Source organism: Theropithecus gelada, chromosome 20 (genome assembly GCF_003255815.1).
Source record: "Theropithecus gelada isolate Dixy chromosome 20, Tgel_1.0, whole genome shotgun sequence".
Taxonomy (NCBI): Eukaryota; Metazoa; Chordata; class Mammalia; order Primates; family Cercopithecidae; genus Theropithecus; species Theropithecus gelada.
Window position 1 is genome coordinate 71003575 of NC_037688.1, and position 19477 is coordinate 71023051.

General features: G+C 43.8%; 1 protein-coding gene across 5 annotated transcripts in view; it reads left to right on the forward strand.

The window, feature by feature from the left end:
• The window catches only part of TXNDC11 (thioredoxin domain containing 11), a 65308-nt gene that overhangs the window by 31161 nt on the left and 14670 nt on the right, over positions 1–19477 (forward strand). For 2 of the 5 annotated variants that reach the window (XM_025369528.1, XM_025369529.1), the window contains 2 exons: positions 12492–12604; positions 14728–14928. In XM_025369528.1, coding sequence (XP_025225313.1) covers positions 12492–12604; positions 14728–14928 — 314 coding nt within the window. Of the gene's footprint in view, positions 1–9319; positions 9401–12491; positions 12605–14727; positions 14929–19477 lie in introns of all 5 variants that reach the window. The other 3 variants (XM_025369530.1, XM_025369531.1, XM_025369527.1) reach the window with 2 other exon arrangements.

Below are 19477 nucleotides of genomic sequence, written 5' to 3' on the forward strand. Positions count from 1 at the left end.
AGTGCTGGCATTATAGGCGGCGTCCACCCCGCCTGGCCAAATTTTTCTATTTTTTTGTAGAGATGTGGTTTCATCATGTTGCCCTGGCTGATCTTGAACTCCTGGGCTGAAGCAGTCCAGCCACCTCAGCCTCAAAAAGTGGTATGGTTAAAGGCGTAAGCCACTGTGCCCCTCCATGACTTATTTCTTAAGTCTTGTAAATAAGAACTAAGGCCAAAAAAGGTCCTTCCAGCACTTGAGGTTAGAATCAGAACTATGATTTCTTATTAAATAATTCAACAACCATTTGAGGATCTGGTGTGTGATATAGCTGTAATGATGAATGCACCTCATTTCCTGCCATCAGCAGGAGCCACCAGCCAGTGTGGCCAAGAAGTAGGGTTGCTCACAATGAGAATTTGGTGATGGGTCTGTGACAGCCTTCCTTACTCAGTGGAGATGGGAAGATGACTCAGTGGAGATGGGTGCTTGGGGGTGGGAGGGTCAGCCTGCAGGTAAGGGTGGAAGAAACCACATGCAGAGTGGAAGATTGATGGGGCGGGGGAAAGCAACAGGTGTGTTCACTTGTGCTTTGGCTTCAGGAAGCTCAGAGCCAAATTTCGTGTTCATGTAGAGAGATTTTGATTCCTCGATCCCAGGTATTTGAAAAATTGCACCTTAACTTTCTAATTATTTAGTGATATTTTCTACCCTTTTAAACTTGTCCTCTTTTAAAAGAGTATGGGTGTGGGTGTTGATCCTATTTCTCCAAGTTTGTTTTTTTCATATTTGGAAGTTGATAAGACTCCTAGATAAAGAACCAGAAGCATTACAATCTTAGAGAAGAATCTTAGGGATCACATAATAAAGTCAGAAACTTACAGTCACACAACTCCATGCAGAAAGGCCCAGTTCTAGTCTGTCCTTGGCCACCTTTTATATACAGTTGAACCAGATAAGCTGATACTTGACTGAGCACTTCCATAGCCAGTCACTTTACCTGAATGACAGTCTTCACTGTCACCCTTTGAAGTAGGAACTGTTTATTATTCCAGTTTCACAGATGAAGAAACTGAAGCTTCGAGGAGGTTGTTAACTTGGGGGTTAATGTAGTAGGCAGGGCTCCTAAGGGCTCCTTAAAAAGCTCCACTTCTTACTTACTAGAACCTGTGAATAGGTTAGATACATGGCAAGGAGGAATTAAGGTAGCAAAGAGAATTAGATTGCTCATCAGCTGGCCCTGAGGTTATCCTGTGTTACTGGGGTGGGCTCAGTGTAATCAGAAGGATTCTTAAGAATGAAAATTGGAGGTAAAATAACGGAGTGTAATGTGAGACCGACAGTCCAGTTGTCACTGGCTTTGAAGGAGGAAAGGGCCACAAACCAAGGGATGTGGGTGACCTCTGGAGCTGGAAAAGTCAAGGAAATGGATTCTCTCCTAGAGCCTCCCAAAGGAACATGACTTGCTAACAGGCCAGGGTTGATTTTAGCCCAGTGAGACTCATTTTGGACTTTTGACATCCAGAATTTTAAAATACATTTGTGTCTGCCGTTATTTTTTACAGCAGCAACAGGAAGCCGGTACCGTCACATGCCGGTAAATACGGGAGCTGAGATGAGAACCCTGGTGCAGAGCTCACTTACTCCACCCTTACTCTGTTTTCTCTGCAGCTCCTCTGCTTTACTGAGGTGCAGCAGGTGGTATGATACGGTGATTCCCTCTTGGCTTTGCCTGTGATACTGCTTTAAATGTCATGTGTTTCCCTGGCTAACGTCTGCCTTCCTAATTTTTCAAGGCCTAGGGGAAGTTCTGTGGATTGATAACTCTTGACTACCTAGCGTGACGTCCGGCACACTGGATGTCCTGTGATTCTCATTACCCCAGCTTCTTTCTTGGAGCTCCTGTTGCACTAATAGACAAACAGGCTGTGTCTTCTGCTTAGCAGCCTGTCTTGGTTTCTAGTTTTCCCTGGGCTTTAGTGGTATCTTCCTAACAATAAGCATAGATAGGCAGGGGCCAGTGAGTCCTGAAGTCGTTTTATCTTATTTAATGTTTATTTATTTATTCGACAGGGTCTCACTCTGTTGCCCAAGCTAGAGTGCAGTGGCACAGTCATGACTCATTACAGCTTCCAACTTCCCAGGCTCAGGTGATCTTCCTGCAGGCTCATGCCATCACACTCAGCTAATTTTTGTAGAGATGAGGTTTTGCCATGTTGCCTTGGCTGCTCTTGAATTCCTGGGCTCAAGCAGTCCACCCACCTTGGCCTCCCAAAGTGCTGGGATTACAGGCATGAGCCACTGCGCCTGGCCCTGTAGTCATTTTAATAGCAAGTATCCTGGTGTAATCATGGCCCAGCGGCGTTTTCTCACTGGCCTTCAGGTTTCAGGTTTCCCATCTGTAAAATAAGGGAGCTTTGCCCTAGTTACCTGTAAGGGACACATCATCTTGAAAAAGCAATGGCCCTTGGCCTATTTTTGTAGGCCTGGGAGCTAAGAATGTTTTTTACATTTTTAAAGCATTGTTTGGAGGGGAAAAAGAGAACATGTGACAGAGACCTCATCTAGCTGACTCCTGTGTTAGACCTTAAGAACAGCCTGAAATGGGGTGGAGGAGGTTTCTCAGTGGATATATTTAGTTTGCAGAGTCCTTCCTTCCCCTGAGGGCTACCAAAAAAAAAAAAAAATTTTATTGAGGTGCATACAAGGGAAGTTTTTCAATTGATCATTTTATTTTATTTTTTATTTTATTTTATTTTTTCTTTTGAGATGGAGTCTCGCTCTGTCACTGAGTCTAGAGTGCAGTGGTGTGATCATGGCTCACTGCAGTCTCCATCTCCCGGGTTGAAGCGATTCTCCTGCCTCAGCCTCCCAAGTAGCTGGGATTACAGGCATGCGCCACCACGTCTGTCTAATGTTTGTACTTTCGGTAGAGTCGGGGTTTCACCGTGGTGGTGTGAGCCATTGTGCCCAGCCTGAATTGATCATTTTAATATGGTTCTTTAGACTTACTAAATGAGAACAGCTGATGTGAGGGTGTTTATTTTACTGTCAGGTTAAGTATATGTAACAATGCGTATTTAGTACTATAGTTTATTCCCTCCTAAAATCATGTATTTGGAACTGCATTTCTCTTTCCTTCCTGCCTAGCTCACACACAAAAAGAATCACAGCTGTCGGGCGCGATGGCTCACTCCTGTAATCCCTGCACTTTGGGAGGCTGAAGCGGGCAGATCACAAGGTCAGGAGTTCGAGACCAGCCTTACCAATATAGTGAAACCTCATCTCTACTAAAAATACAAAAAATTAGCTGGGCGTGGTGGTGGACACCTGTAATCTCAGCTACTCGGGAGGCTGAAGCAGGAGAATTACTTGAACCTGGGAGGCAGAGGTTGCAGTGAGCCGAGATCACGCCATTGTACTCCAGCCTGGGGGACAGTACGAGACTCCATCTCAAAAAAAAAAAAAAAAAAAGAGAGAAAAAAAAAAAAAGAATCACAGCTTATAAGTTACGTGTTAGTTTAGTAATATCTTGGCAAACACCACAGTGTGTCTATGATGTCCAAATGCCAGATTTTTTTTTTCTAGATAATTGCTTTGTGCTTTATATTAAGAATTTTGAAGGCCGGGCGCGGTGGCTCAAGCCTGTAATCCGTGCACTTTGGGAGGCCGAGACGGGCGGATCACGAGGTCAGGAGATCGAGACCATCCTGGCTAACACGGTGAAACCTCGTCTCTACTAAAAAATACAAAAAAAACTAGCCGGGCGCGGTGGCGGGCGCCTGTAGTCCCGGCTACTCGGGAGGCTGAGGCAGGAGAATGGTGTAAACCTGGGAGGCGGAGCTTACAGTGAGCTGAGATCCGGCCACTGCACTCCAGCCTGGGTGACAGAGCGAGACTCTGTCTCAAAAAAAAAAAAAAAAAGAATTTTGAAACTATGCACATTTCACTGTCTCATTTCTAGGGGGAAAATCCAAGTAATGATAGTTTATACATTGAAAACAAGCATTTCTGTAATGTTACATTTCTTCGAAGGTTTTTTCGTTTTAATGGACTCTTTATTGGAAATGTATGACATCACTGTCTAGTAAATGGTTATGAAGAATTTGAAAAGTGAATCACTCTGTAAAGATTAAAATTAGAGGGGTTATTTTAATCCCTTTTAAAATAATCCTATTGTTCTCCTTATTCTGACTTTGGAAAGAAGAGTGGGAAAGTAAAAGTTAAAATTAACAGACTTAAATGAGAGTTGTTTCCCAACAGATGGAAGGTAGCATGATACAGGTTTGCCTTTTGGGATATCACTGTTTTCCAGTTTAAAGAAATGGGAAGAATTTCCCCATGGAGTAAATGACTTCTTAGCCATGCTGATTAAATGCCATGTGACTTAATCCAGTGGTATTTTGTTTTGAAGTGTATGTTGGTTTGTTAGCAGTTACCTTTATGAGCATTTTTCTTGACCTGATACTCTATTTTGTTCCATGATGCCTTAGAGGTGAGCTCACACAGAAGTCTCCATGATAGCAGATGACATTCCCTAATTTAAGGAATTCCACATTGTTCAGATCTGTAGTTTCTGTCTGTTCTTTCAGTGTATCCTTGGGTACTTTGTAGTACACCAAGTGCTATTTACTGTAGGCCTGTGAGAGAGAATTAACTTCAGAAGCTCAGGCTAGAGTCATAGGTCTAGAGCCCCACTTTTTCCTTTTTGAAGAAAAGGGGACACGTTCTTAAAGATAATTATTATTTGCTGTTGGAGGGATTTTCATGAAAAAAATTCAAGAAACATTGTCTCATGTGATCTTACCGGATAAGTGCCAATTACTAAGACTTGCTGGCTGCTGGATTTATCATCTCAGCCTAATTTTCTTCCTGAGATACATGAATCTTGCTTTTTCATCATTACCACTCTGGCATAATCCAGTGGAAATACAATATGAACCACATAGCTAATTTAAAATTTTCTTTTTTAAATTTTGTTTTTTGAGACAGGGTCTCACATTGTTGTCCAGGCTGGAGTGCAGTGGTGCAATTATAACTCACTGCAGCCTCGACCTCCTGGGCTCAAGCAGTCCTCCTGCATCAGCCTCCTGAGTAGCTAGGACTATAGGCTTACATCATCACGCTCAGCTAATTTTTAAAAATTTTTTTAGAGCTAGGGTCTCACTCTCTCGCCCAGGCTGGTCTTGGACTTCTGGCCTCAAGTGATCCTCCTGCCTCAACCTCTCAAAACTGTTGAGATTATAGATGTGAGCTACCATTCCCAGCCTAATTTAAAATTTTCTAGTAGCTTCACTAAATATTAAAAAGAAGTAGGTGAGTCTGGGTGCAATGGCTCAGGTCTGTAATCCCAGCACTTTGGGAGGCTGAGGTAGGCAGATCACTTGAGGTCAGGAGTTCGAGACCAGCCTGGCCAACATGGTGAAACTCTGTCTCTACTAACAATACAGAAATTAGCCGGGCATGGTGGCGCACACCTGCAATCTCAGCTACTCAGGAGGCTGAGGCAGGAGAATCGCTTGAACCTGGGAGGCAGAGGTTGCAGTGAGCCAAGATCGGGCCACTTTACTCCAGGCTAGGTGACAACATGAGACTGTCCTTAAAAAAAAAAAAAAAAAAAAGGTCGGGGGGGGGGCAAATCAAAGAAACAGGTGAAATTAATGTTTAACCCAGTGTATCCAAATTATTTCAACATATAATCAGTATAAAAATGATGAATTTTTTTTTTCCACCTCCCACATTAAAGTGATTCTCCTGCCTCAGCATCCCGAATAGCTGGGACTACAGGCGCCTGCCACTAAGCCTGGCTAATTTTGAGTAGAGATGGGATTTCACCAGGTTGGCCAGGCTGGTCTCGAACTCCTGACCTCAGTTGATCCACCCGCCTCGGCTTCCCAAAGTGCTGGGATTACAGGCGTGAGCTACCATGTCCAGCCCTAAACTGACATTTTAATATTTAAAATTAAATTTAAGTCATATGATACTAAACTAAAATACAGTTGTCCCTTGTTATAGATTGGGGATTAGTTCTAAGATCCCCAAATATACCAGAATTTGCATACTCGAGTCCCACAGTTGGCTCTTCAGAACCTGCATGTATGAAAAGTGGCTCTCCATATAGGTGAGTTTTTAATTCTGCAAATACTGTATTTTGGAACTGTGTTTGATTAAAAAAAAATCTGCATGTAAGTGGACCCATGCGGTTCAAACCCATGTTGTTCAAGGGTCAGCTGTAGTTGTGTATTAAAACCTTGTCCAAAACCAAAAAGCTTCTATTCAAACTAGAGGAGAGTGAGCCAGATGAATGTGAGTGGAAACCAGATGGAGTTTCAGGCCTTTCAGGGCACCCTTGGTAGCTGCCATGAGGTGAATGGTGACAGCGGTGCATGGGAGGCACAAGAAGGGCAGCCAAAGCTATACCTGGGGAGGGTGTGGGAAGTAAGAGGGGAGCATTCTGTTAGGGGCAGAGAAGAATCCCACTCACAAGAGATGACCAGGAGTAAACCTGCCTGCCTGCCAAAAGTAGGCAAGATTTGATGGGTCAAAGCACAAGACCATTTCTACTCAAAGCACAGCAAACAGTATTAGCATCAACATAATAGTGCTGGTTCCCCAGCCCATGCCCACGGGAGATGTGCTGTGATGGGTCTAGATGGTGCCTGTGTGCACGGCCTTGTAGCCGATGATCACGGGGCCCAGGGCTCAGTACCCTCTGTAGCAAGCAGCAAAGGAGCACCCTCCCTCCCTGAGAAGTTAGTGGTGCCAAGAGACATGCTATGGTCACCTTGACCTTCTTAGCCACCTGCTTGAGCAGCTGTGGAAACTGCTTAGTAACTAATTCTTTTACCCAAATGTTTCTTCAAGATCTCGTTACATCTTGCAGTGATCATTGACACCAGTTGTCACTGTGTGGTTAACACAGATCTTGAACTGGCCAATTACCAGGCTAATGGAGAATTTTTTTTTTTTTGATCGAATGGGATACTGCAGTTGTTAGACCTTTTTGGGTAGAGGAGGGGAGAGTATGAGTCTTAGTTTATTTTTAATTGTCCAACAGATTCCAGGTTCTTAATTAAAATATTGAAACTTCGTGACTTTTAGGACAAAATAATTCATTTTATAAATGATTAAGACCTCTATGGTAGAAAGCCCTGGAGCTCTGCTTATCAGAGAACACTCTGGATAAGATGTGACATGCGGTTTTTTTGTGTCATCTTTACGCTATAAACTTCCTCTGCTAATCTAAGTATTCTTTGTTCACGTGAGACTGCAAATTTAAGCTGCTTCTTCCAGCAAGTTTTCCACCATATGCTAGAACTGAAATAGAAGTGTGATTTTTGTAAATTTCTCTTTGTGTGAAAAATGCAGTTTTGAAATTGTAATATGTTTGAGCATGTTAGAATTTGTTCTGTGTGGGCAGACTGTCCATTCTTATTAATGCAGTTAAACAGGTTTTTGAATGGCCCCTTTTAACTTTGGGGTCAGGCTGTCACTTCTTGTTCCTCTGCTCTAATAAATTGCGATGGTGACTTTGGCAGGCTATCAAATGAATTTCCTTACTGGCTGCTTTTCCTTCTCTTCTTTTAACTGTGACTGTCCGCCAAGATCAGTTGCCTCTGAGAGAGTGGTGTTTTGGTCCTGCTAATTCACATCCTCTCTTTGGTCTGTTTCTTCTGACAGCTTTGGGATCTGGACTTATATGCCATGCCCTTTAAACAAAGTTCTTAAAAATTTTTAATTCTATACTTAGAGAAAAGATGCAAAAATAGAACAGGGAGTTCCATAATTACCTGCCTTTAGCCAGTTTCCCCTGTTGTTAACATCTTACATAACCAATTGTTAGGTGGTTTTGTACAAAATAAGAAATTAATATTACTGTTGGGCGTGGTGGCTCACACCTGTAATCCCAGCACTTTAGGAGGCTGAGGCCAGGTGGACCGCTTGAGGTCAGGAGTTCGAGACCATCCTGGCCAACATGATGAAACCCTTATCTACTAAAAATACAGAAAAATTAGCCAGACGTGGGGGTGCATGGCTGTAATCCCAGCTACTCGGGAGGCTGAGGCAGGAGAATCACTTAAGGTTGCAGTGAACCGAGATGCACCACTGCACTCCAGCCTGGGTGACAGAGCAAGAATCTGTCTCTCAAAAAAAAAAAAAAAAAGAAAGAAAGACAAAGAAAAGAAAAAGAAATTAACATTGGTACAGTCCTATTCACTAAATTGCAGACCTCATTTGAATTGTCTTAGTGTTTCCACTAGTGCCTGTTTTTGTTTCAGGATCCAGTCTGGGATCCCATATCGCAACGGGTTGGTTTTTTCTGTTTCCTTCAGCCTATGACAAATCCTCTGTCTTTCCTTGTCCTTTATAACCTTGACACTTCTGAAGATACTTCTCAGGCATTTTGTAGAAAATCACTCAATTTTGTCTGTTTTCTTGTTATTGGAATAGGTCATGTCTTTTGACAACAATACCATAGAAATAGGTCCTTCTCAGCACTTCTTATCGGGGGGTTCATAGGATGTCAGTGTGTCTCCTACTGGTCACATTAACTGTGATCATTTGGTTAAAGTAGTGTCTGCTGTGTTTCTCCACTGAAAAGTTACTATCTCTTCCTTTGTAATTAGTAAATAAATAACCTTGGGGGAAGATCATTTGTTACTATATAAATATATCCTCAAACTTTTGCTCAAGAATTTTAGCCGCCATCGGTGGATCTTGCCTGCAACAATTACTCTGGTGTTCAAATGGTTATTTTCTGTTTCCTTCATTCATTTTTCATTATTAGTGGAATTCTCCTATAAAGAAGAGCTGACTGTTCTCATTAATATTATTATGGAGTCATGAGTATTTATCTTATTCTGTGTACTGTCATTGTTTATTTTGTTGCTCAAATTGTTCCAGCTTTGGCTACTAGGAGGGCTTCCGCTTGGCTCCTGGGTCCTTTGGACAAATCCCCATCCTTTTATGAGCACTTCTTTACTTCATTTATTTATTTTTTTTGACACAGAGTTTCACTCTTGTCGCCCAGGCTGGAGTGCAATGGCGAAATCTCAGCTCACTGCAACCTGCACCTCCTGGGTTCAAGCGGTTCTGCTGCCTCAGCCTCGCAGATAGCTGGAATTACAGGCGTGTGCCACCATGCCAGGCTAAATTTTGTATTTTTAGTAGAGATGGGATTTCACTATGTTGGCCAGGCTGGTCTCGAGCTCGTGACCTCAGGTGATTCGCCCGCCTTGGCCTCCCAAAGTGCTGGGATTACAGGTGTGAGCCACCATGCCCACTTCTTTACTTCTGATACAAGGTATTTCAGGCTTATCTTGTACTTTCTTTGCCCCAGGTCTGGAATCAACCTCTTCTCCAAGGGCCTTGGTTTCTTTTACTGGAGAATGGCATTTAGAAACCAAGATCTACATGCTAGGTATGCTCTTTGGTATCAGGATGTCATAACTTCTAGGTCTTCTCAGTAGATAGAACTAGGAAGTGTATTATATCCACACATATGCATATATCTGTATTTCTCTATCCATCCTCTCTCTCTCCCTCTGTGTGTGTGTGTGTATGTATGTATCAAAAACCATAAGTTTATATTCATTCTCTCTGATTTCAATTTAACATTACAGAGTTTATTTTAGCCTTCTCTTATTAGTATATAATTTCTTACTGCGACAGTGAGAGTCCTGGCTATAATTATCTATGATGTATTTACTACAAAGAAGTAAATAAGTTCATAGTTTCAGAATTGCTAACTTATACCTCCTTAAGAAACACATTTACTACCAGATTTACAGCATTTATGTACAATTCTTTTTGCCTTTAGTTTTACAGCATCCAGTCAAGATACTGTTTTCCAGTTACTTAGGTTAGTTCTTTCTTCCTATCCCATTCACCATGGTGTTAACCCATTTGCAATAGTTAGGGTTATTTGTACATACTGTATTCCACTTTGGGTTTGCCACATCTCGCTTGGTTTTAACTAATGGTTTAATTTTGGAGTGTGTGAAGGGTGTGTGATACATCACTGTGGCCCTAGGAGTCAGATACAAAAAGACCTACTCAGTGCCAGGCCTCCTCAGCCCTGCTTTCCCGTTCCCATTCCCCTTTTCCCCAGCCACCCCATAAGTTATCAGTCTGTTTAATTTCTGGCTTATTTGTCCTGTATTTCTTTTGTTTTGTGCCATTTTAAACTTATCAGGTTTGTATGAAAAATTATTGACTCTCGCAGTAGGGACATATTCACTCCCACCTCATCAACCACTCCTTACCTGAGGGAGAGAGAACCACACCACTGAAAGGTGGGGGTCGTGGGATAAAACTAGAAACTTTATGGGTTTAGCACCTCAATATTTTTATATCTTAGCTACCTGTATATAATTTGGTAACATTTGATGTTTAACTGATTTTTTTTTAAAGTTTACTTATTTATTTATTTTGGAGACAGAGTCTCACTCTGTCGCCCAGGCTGGAGTGCAGTGGCACGATCTTGGGATCTCAGCTCACAGCAACCTCTGCCTCCTGAGTTCACATGATTCTCATGCCTCAGCCTCCCAAGTAGCTGGGATTACAGGTGCCCACCACAACACACCCAGCTAATTTTTATATTTTTAGTAGAGACAGGGTTTCACTGTGTTGGCCAGGCTGGTCTTAAACTTCTGAGCTCAGGCAATCCACCCACCTTGGCCTCCCAAAGTGCTAGGATTAAAGGCATGAGCCACTGCACCTGGCCTAAAGTTTAACTGATGTTTTATTTAGCATGTGCTAATAAAGCAATAGGGGATAGGAAAGAATGTACCTTTTTCTGCAGTATCTTATTCACCCTCCTTTAACACTAAATACTTTATAATCACACAAATATTTTACTCCATGAAAAAAAATGAAAGCTTCACACATAAGGATAAGGTCCCTGTTGATGTTTGTTCTCCAACATCAGACCACTTTTATTATCCTTTTAGATTCTTTGTACATTTCTAAACATATGTGCCCGTAGGAGGGGAAATATATATATATAAAAAACTAATTTATAAGTGTGAGTTCTTTTTTTCCTTTTTTTTTTTTTTGGTTAACATCAAAGTTCTACTGTAACTTTTTCAGCTTCTGTTTCTGCTGTATAGTCCTGCCTCATTGTTTTTAACATTTGCAGAGTGTTTCTTGGTGAATGTCCTTGCGTGTGGCTCCAACACACATGTGGATGCTCAGCAGTGGAAATCCCAGCTGTGTCCATTCTTCTTCTAGTCAGTACAGCAGCTGCTCTCCTGAGTGGCTGTGCCGTTTTGCCTTTTTCCACCAGCATCACATCAAATACTCATTTCTCTACTGTTCAATACTTGATGTTTCCTATGTCTTAAATTCTGGGCAATTTGAGGGTCAAAAATAATCTTTTGGTTTAATTTGCTTTCTTTCGGGATAGTGAGGTTGAGTTTATTTCCAGTAATTATTAGCCATGTATACACATTTCCTTTTCTGTGGTTTGCCCATTTTAACAATTTTTCATTTCTTGTTGATGTGTATAAGACTTTATATATGCTAGATTTGTTCATTTAATAAATATTTTTTGATCTCTTAACTATACATCCCGGCACTTCTGTAGGTCCTGGGATACATCTAGCATGAAACAAAATCTCTAATTTCACAGAAATTACCGTCAGAAGAGGAAATTGGGCCGAGCGTGGTGGCTCACACCTGTAATTCTGGCACTTTGGGAGGCAGAGGCGGGCAGATCACTTGCGGTCAGGAGTTCGAGACCAGCCTGGCCAACATGGTGAAACCCCGTCTCTACTAAAAATACAAAAATTAGCTGAGTGTGGTGGTGCACGCCTGTAATTGCAGCTACTCGGGAGGCTGAGGCAGGAGAATTGCTTGAGCCCACGACGAGACAGTGGTTGCAGTGAGCTGAGATCGCACCACTGCACTCCAACCTGGGCCACAGAGCGAGACTCCATCTCAAAAAAAAAAAAAGAGGACATTGGACCAAAGGAAATCTAAATAAATGAATGAGATTATGCAAATGTTAATAAGTGCTATCAAAAATAGGGTAATGGTAAAGAGAGTACCTGAATGGGTCGGGAGCCCAGTTTCCCTTTGTAAACTCTGTCCCCTGTATATTAGGTGTTAGGTGGGGTGGTCAGGGAAGGCTTCTCAGAGAAAGTAGGAGCTGAGATGAGTAATAAGAAGGAACCAGCCACAAGAAGTGTCCAGACAGAGAACATAGTGTGCCTCAGCCTGTGATCAAGGGGGACAAGTCAGACCATCATAGGTGGACACAGGGGACTCCTCAACACAAGTGATTGTCAGAGGCGTTAGAGACATCCTCTCAGGAGCAGGCTTGACATCTGAGAGGCTGAGGTCGGTTTCAGGGGGAGAGGTTCCTCAACTGCTCTTCCTTCCCTCTCTAGGCTAGGTTACCAGAAGGAGCTTTGCTCCTGGGGTTTATGCTTCAAGACTTGATCGTTGGGTTTTGTGGTTGTTTTAAGGCACAGGCCTTTTCTTTAATAAAGGAAAATTTTCTGTTTCAGATTACCTAGGAACAGTACGATTTGGGGTTATCACAAATAAACATCTTGCGAAACTGGTATCCTTAGTACACTCTGGAAGTGTGTATTTACATAGACATTTCAACACATCACTTGTAAGTATTTTGAAATCACGTTTATATTAGCGCAGTGGTTCTTAACCTTGTTTAGGTCACGGACTCCTTTGAGAATTGGATAAAATCTATGGACACTCTCTAGAAAAGCGCACATGATTTTATATATGAATGGAGAGTTCTTCCAGCCCCACCCTAGAGCCCAGGCCCCAGATTAAGAACCCATGCATTAGAGGGCTCTTGAAATTAATGTGCAGAAATTCTTTATTTGTATTCTTAGATTTTGGTACAGACTTGAAAGTTTTTGTTCCTGGATAAAATTACAGAGTTACTCTCTTGGAGAATTGTTACTCTGAGCCTGTGTTTTCAGAAGCTAGGCTTCCACTAAGTGATGTTCTCTGTTTATCTGTTTCTTTTATGATGAGTAGTAATGTGACATGCTTTTCTCCTTAGCTGATGTAATGGGTTTTTGATGTTCTTGTCAAGTCACAGTGAGAAGTTGATGGCTTCTCATCCCAGAGAGCCTCAGTTTTCCATTGTCGCCTTTGTTCCCCAATTTCATTTGCTTTCTGTGGAGCAGCCTGAACTCAGCTGCTTCTGAGCATTGACCTGTGTCCTGCTCAGTCCTGTGCTTCTACTCTGTTGCTGCTTCCTCAGTCACATCACTGAGCTGACTTTCCTGAAGTAGTCTGTCTCTCTTGCATCATTGTCAGTAACTTACATGTCATATACAGATCAATTTCCCTGCACCCAGCGTACCCAGCCTTTAAAACCTGTGCCCCCCTTGGCACAATGTCTGAGTCTTGTGCCTTCGGAGGGACTGTTGGGCCCATTCCAAGGGTGCCCCCTTGCTTGCCAGTCGCCCTGGCTTCTGCATATCTTCGTAGCCCAGATGTTGTGCTTTACTTCTTGCAGTTTATATTCCAAAAGTCAAATGTATTTTTGTGTTTTCCAAATAGAAATGTTTGAGTGTAGTTTGAGTATGGTTTTTCAAACTCCCACTGTTCCACCTTGACAATCACTGCTGTAGTTGTTTCTCTGCTGCCCACCTACGCTCCTTGTGCCTCTGCCTAAGCTGCTTTGACATCATCTACTTTTGCTATCTGTCATTTTCCTACATCCTTCATTTTTAGCATGTTACACAGCCTCCATATATTTATTTATAGTAAAGGGCACTGAGAAAGAAATTAAAAGTAGATGGGGAAAAAAAGGGAGGACTGTGAGATGGAAAAATATATCAGGTTTACTGCTTCGATTTGGTAGTGTTTAAGGTTGGTTGGTTTGTGTAGCAGTAGAATTCCTTTTATCAAATGCAAGAATACTGGGATACCATTATTTTTAAAAACACAAGCAGTGGTTATCTTCGTTATGAGTCAATTTAAATCTTCGTTTTGAGGAGTTTTAAATATCTCATTTTGTAAAACCCTCTGAAGCACCCCTTTGGTAGTTCTGTTTGAAGCCAGTGATTTATATTGTTAGAATTTCAAAACTAATTTTATGTTCACATACATTGGTTGTTTATAGCAAAACAAAGCAAAAAATCTAAGTGTCTCTTTTGTTTATTTGTGCACATAAAATATGATCCGTGGCCTTGTGCAAGTTTAGGTCATTTTTGATTGATGAAGACATGTGTTGAGTTCCTGCTCTGTGCCTGGTGTTGGTCTAGTCCCAGAGGATACAAGTGAACAGCACAGACAGCCTGTGCCGCACAGAGGCTCCATTCTGCCCTTGGGGGGCAGCATTTGAAGGACCAAGGTCAAAATCGAAGTGATCCTTGACTCCATAATTTCTGTTCCCTTAAATATGTCTTGGTCCTTTTATAAATACCCAGTGACGTTTAATACCTGTCCTTGGACAGGGTGATAGAGGTTGTTACCACCACCAGCTGGCAGGGAGAATTATTTGTTGATAGGTGGATCTGTCTCAAGACAGAAAGATGAATCACACAATATGGAAGTCACCTCCTGCAACCACTTTTGTTTTTTCAACCACTCGTGAGGAAATGCTGTCTCTGGAGAAGCAGGTGTTGGCTGCACAGTGGGGCCAGGCCCCACTCCGAGCCTGGGTTTTCTCACCTGCAGTGGTGGGGTTGGGACAGCACTGATGTGCCTTGAGCTTGCCCTACCTCACTGAGCTCTCCTTTTTCCTCTCTTTGTCCTTTACAGGTCTTCCCTAGGGAGGTCCTGAACTACACAGCTGAGAACATCTGTAAGTGGGCCTTAGAAAACCAGGAGACGCTCTTTCGGTGGCTGCAGCCACACGGAGGCAAGAGTCTCTTGCTGAATAATGAGCTGAAGAAAGGACCAGCACTGTTTCTGTTCATACCTTTTAATCCCCTGGCCGAAAGTCATCCTTTAATAGACGAGGTAAGAGCTGTGATAGAAAAGCACCTCATGAGGAGTCAGGAAGCCTCATCTACCTGGCCCCTCTCATCCCGCACTCAGTCGTTTACTCTGGCAGCTATGGTCTGAGCATTGCTCTTTGCCCCTCCATATGGGCAGGAGAGAGCCCGTGTCTAGGACAGGGATTGCCGCAGCCTCTGTGGCCGTGTTCATTGACAGCTGTTAGTGTCTGGAGTGAGTGGGAAGAGGCAGGGAAGCCATACTGTGCCCCTCTAGAGAAGGACCAAATGCCCTCTTCTGATGTGACTGCTGTTGAGCCTCCGGTTTGGGAGGTGAAATAGGGAGTGGTAGGAACACAGGCCGAGCTTAGTGAGGCCTAGGAGGTGCCATTGTCTTGGGGTTTGGCCAGACTGCCAGCCCTGGCCATCCTCAGGACAGCAGAGGAGAGCAAGCAGCAGCAGTGATGTTGGGACACCTTGCTTCTCTGAACCTTCCTTGTCGTGCAGAAGCCAGAGTGGTTTTCAGAGGCAGCGCCATTGGAGCCTGCTGTTCCTGCCTGTCTTCGGCTTCATCTGGTGCGCTCTCTCTGGGTGTGAGTTTATTTTCTACACGGAGCATTTGGAGGCACTTAGAGACAGCAGGCATAGTATGCAGAGCGAGCCTGGGGTGGCAAAATTGCATTTACTGAAGGTTTTATTTTTTCTCTCCCTCAAGGATCCCTTAATTGGCCAAAACCAATTTCAGACAGCCAGCGTACCACTGGCCAGCTAAGCAGATGCTACCTGTCCCTGAGGCCCTCAGTGCTGGCCTGGCCCCCTGCCTGGAGGGACAGGGAGGCAGGACTTCTCGCCCAGCTGGATCCCTCCCTTTGCTGTGCTGGAGTCTTTTTGTTCAAGTTAGGATTACCCCGGGGAGTATTCTGAATGAATGCTGCTCTTTGGCTTAGAGGAAGAAAGAAGAAAGAAATGAAATAGCTTTGTTTCTTCCCCTCTAATTAGGGAGGACTCAAAGTAATAAAACTATTTCTTTAGAAAATTTTCACTACATGGATCTTTTGTGAACTGAGACACCATTTCAAATGACTAGGCCTTTACTGTATCTAATATTAATAGCCTTAAAGCTCGTTGTAGGAAAGGAAGGTTTTCAATCAAGGTGGTTTGGCTATGGTTGTGGATTTGGAGAGTTCTCTCCTGTCTGGTTTGGGTGTGTAGTGGTCCTGGCGGGGTTGTCTACCCAGAGGGTTGTGGCTGGATTTAGGCACCTGGTGGGAAGACTCTTACTTTCTCGCCTGTTGTTTCTCAATGAGTGTCCCCTCCAGCAGTCCGCAAATCCTCTACCTACCAACAGGCCTCCTTGTTATCATGGTTTTGCCTGTGACTCCTTTCTTTGGGGCTCCCATTGTCTCTGTGCGGTAAGTGCATTCCCTTAACCTCAGCATGTGGGTGAGATAACCGAACACCACGCGGCATCTCACCGTATTATGAACTACTAGACAAGCAAAGTGCCTGTCCAGCACATTTCCCTTTTTGTTTCAGGTCAGTTTGGCAAATGTTTACTGAGCACTGCGATGGGAAGCTCCAGGGGAGAAAGGGTGGATGCAACACCATCTTGCCCTGTGGTCTTAGAGGCTTGTCCAGTATAGGGAGTGAAAGCCTGCCTATAATTCACAGTAGAGGACGATCAGGCCCAGGGTCAGGAGGAACCGAAGGAGGGAGGGTGCCATCTCAGAAAGCGGGGTCCTGGACAGGGGAGGGGTTAGCAGAGGCTTTGGATGGGTGAAGTATTCTAGACAGTCTTGTAGGGGCAGCCAGGATCTTCATGGGTTGAGAAAAACTTATGGGAAGGAGGACCCTGAGCAGAGGCATGAGGGATGGGAGTTGCCGCAGGTTTGGGTGTTAGGAAGGAGGCTGGAGTTTGTGGTCTGCAGGAAGGGCTAACTGGGGAGAGATCTTGAAAAAGCCTTTGGAGGAGAGGGCCTTGCAGAATTCTCTGAGGATTTCAAGATTAATCATAGTCATCCAAGTCTTTGTCTTCTGTTTTTTTTTTTTTTTTGAGTTAGGGTCTGCCTTTGTTGCCCAGGTTGGAGTACAGTGGCACGATCTCAGCTCACTGCCTCCTGAGCTCAAGTGATCCTGCCACCTCAGCCTCCCAAGTAGCTGGGACTACAGGTGCACGCCTCTACGCCTGGCTAATTTTTGTATTATTTGTAGAGATGGAGTTTCGCCATGTTACCCAGGCAGGTTTCAAAAGCCCTGGGCTCAAGCGATTGGCCTTCCTTGGCCTCCTAAAGTGTTGGGATTACAGGCATGAGCCACTGCCCTCGGCCCATACAAGTCTTACTGACAGTGAAGAGATGCAGCCAGAGCTGTGCATTATCATTATGAAAGTTTTTCTGGCAGCAGGGTTCCAGAAAACTGCGAAGTAGTAAGAACCTGAACTTGAGTGGTAGAGGTGGAGGATGGAAAGTAGGGTCTATGATCCGGGAAATTGTGACACAGTGACTAGAGATGAAGAAGCCTTTGGGCATTCAGGTAAGGTGGGAAGGATGAACGCTGTACTTACGCAAGATGAGTTGTAAATTCATTAGCTTGTTGACCGTGAAAGAGTTAGGTGGCTTTATTTTTCCATTAGTACCTTAGGCCTTATATTGGGCAGAAAGTTGAGGATGCTTCCATTGTTGAGAAGAGAGAGGTCATCTTAGAGTGAGTGGAATAAAGTTGCGGGCATACCAAGCACCAACATTCTAGATAATTGTGCTGTGGTGCGTGTAGGATGCCAGTCAGGAGTGACCATATGGTGGCCGTACCAAGCCCATACTGGGTAGCTGCTTCTGCACACATGCATACCTGCATGCATACCCAGACACATGCCTGTGTGTACACACACACGCAAAAGCACAGATCCTGACACCGATGTAAGGCCACTGACACCCCGGTGTCTCTAGAGAGTTCTAGAGAAGTTATAAGACATTGCAGCCGGGCGCGGTGGCTCACGCCTGTAATCCCAGCACTTTGGGAGGCCGAGGCGGGCGGATCACAAGGTCAGGAAATCGAGACCACGGTGAAACCTCGTCTCTACTAAAAATACAAAAAATTAGCCGGGCGCGGTTGTGGGCGCCTGTAGTCCCAGCTACTCGGGAGGCTGAGGCAGGAGAATGGCGTGAACCCGGGAGGCGGAGCTTGCAGTGAGCTGAGATCCGGCCACTGCACTCCAGCCTGGGCGACAGAGCGAGACTCCGTCTCAAAAAAAAAAAAAAAAAGACATTGCAGTGTGTATTACACAACTCGTTAATCAAAGGAAATGCTTACCTCAGCCAGCAAAGAGTCTTCGTGGCTTGTTTTCTATTTTAAAAGCATTTATTTGAGGCATTCACATCGTCTGAATCTTGTAAGTAAAGGCGCGGTTAGCATGTTCAGACTCACAGATTTCCCTGATTAAAGAAAATAGAAGGAACCATCTACTCTGCGAACAGTTAAAGTTATTTGCCAAGATTTCCTTAATTATTCACATGAAATTAAATGATATCAAGTGATACACATAATGTGACGTAACTTGAGTTGTGTTTTCAAAACTGCCTGTTATGTAAAAAGGAATAGAAACATAAATACCCCTTCATAGGAGAAAAATGATAACGCCTAACTCTTTAGGAGCATTGCTGGCCAGGCACGGTGGCTCACGCCTGTAATCCCAGCACTTTGGAAGGCTGAGGCGGGCAGATCACATCACCTGATACCAGGAGTTCAAGACAAGCCTGGCCAGCATAGTGAACTCTCGTCTCTACTGAAAATACAAAAATTAGCCAGACATGGTGGTGTGCGCCTATAGTCTCAGCTACTTGGGAGGCTGAGGCAGGAGACTCGCTTGAATCTGGGAGGCAGCGGTCGCAGTGAGTCAAGATCGTGCCACTGCCCTGTAGCCTGTGCAACAAGAGCAAAACTCCGTCTCAAAAAAAGCATTACTGGTTGGGTGTGGTGGCTCACGCTTATAATCCCAGCAGGATTACAAGCCCTGGGAGGCCGAGGCAGGTGGATCACCTGAGATGAGGAGTTCAAGACCAGCCTGGCCAACATGGTGAAATCCCGTCTCTCCTAAAAGTACAAAAAAATTAGCCAGGCGAAATAAAAATAGAAAGAATTAGCTGGGCGTGGCGATGCACGCCTGTAATCCCAGCTACTTGGGAGGCTAAGGCAGGAGAATTGCTTGAACCCAGAAGGCGGAGGTTGCAGTGAGCTGAGATCATGCCATTGCACTCCGGCTTGGGCGACAAGAGTGAAACTGCATCTCAAAAAAAGAAAAAAAAAGCATTGCTGTAGACCGAATACTTTCTTCAATTAAAAATATTCTTTATGTGGCTGCTTTGTTTATGAGATACTGAAGAGAAAAGAAATGAAGAAAGACTTTTCAAGGAATTTTCTTCTCTACAATATAATTAATGATCTCCTACTTGGACTTCTGTAAAAGATTACAGTAAATCTTGAAGTCTTATAGAGGTTTTGGGGGGAGTGGGTGGGAGTAGTTGTCTATTACTGCGTCTTTGAATATAAAGCAGTACCAGGATGGGGCCAGAGAGCAT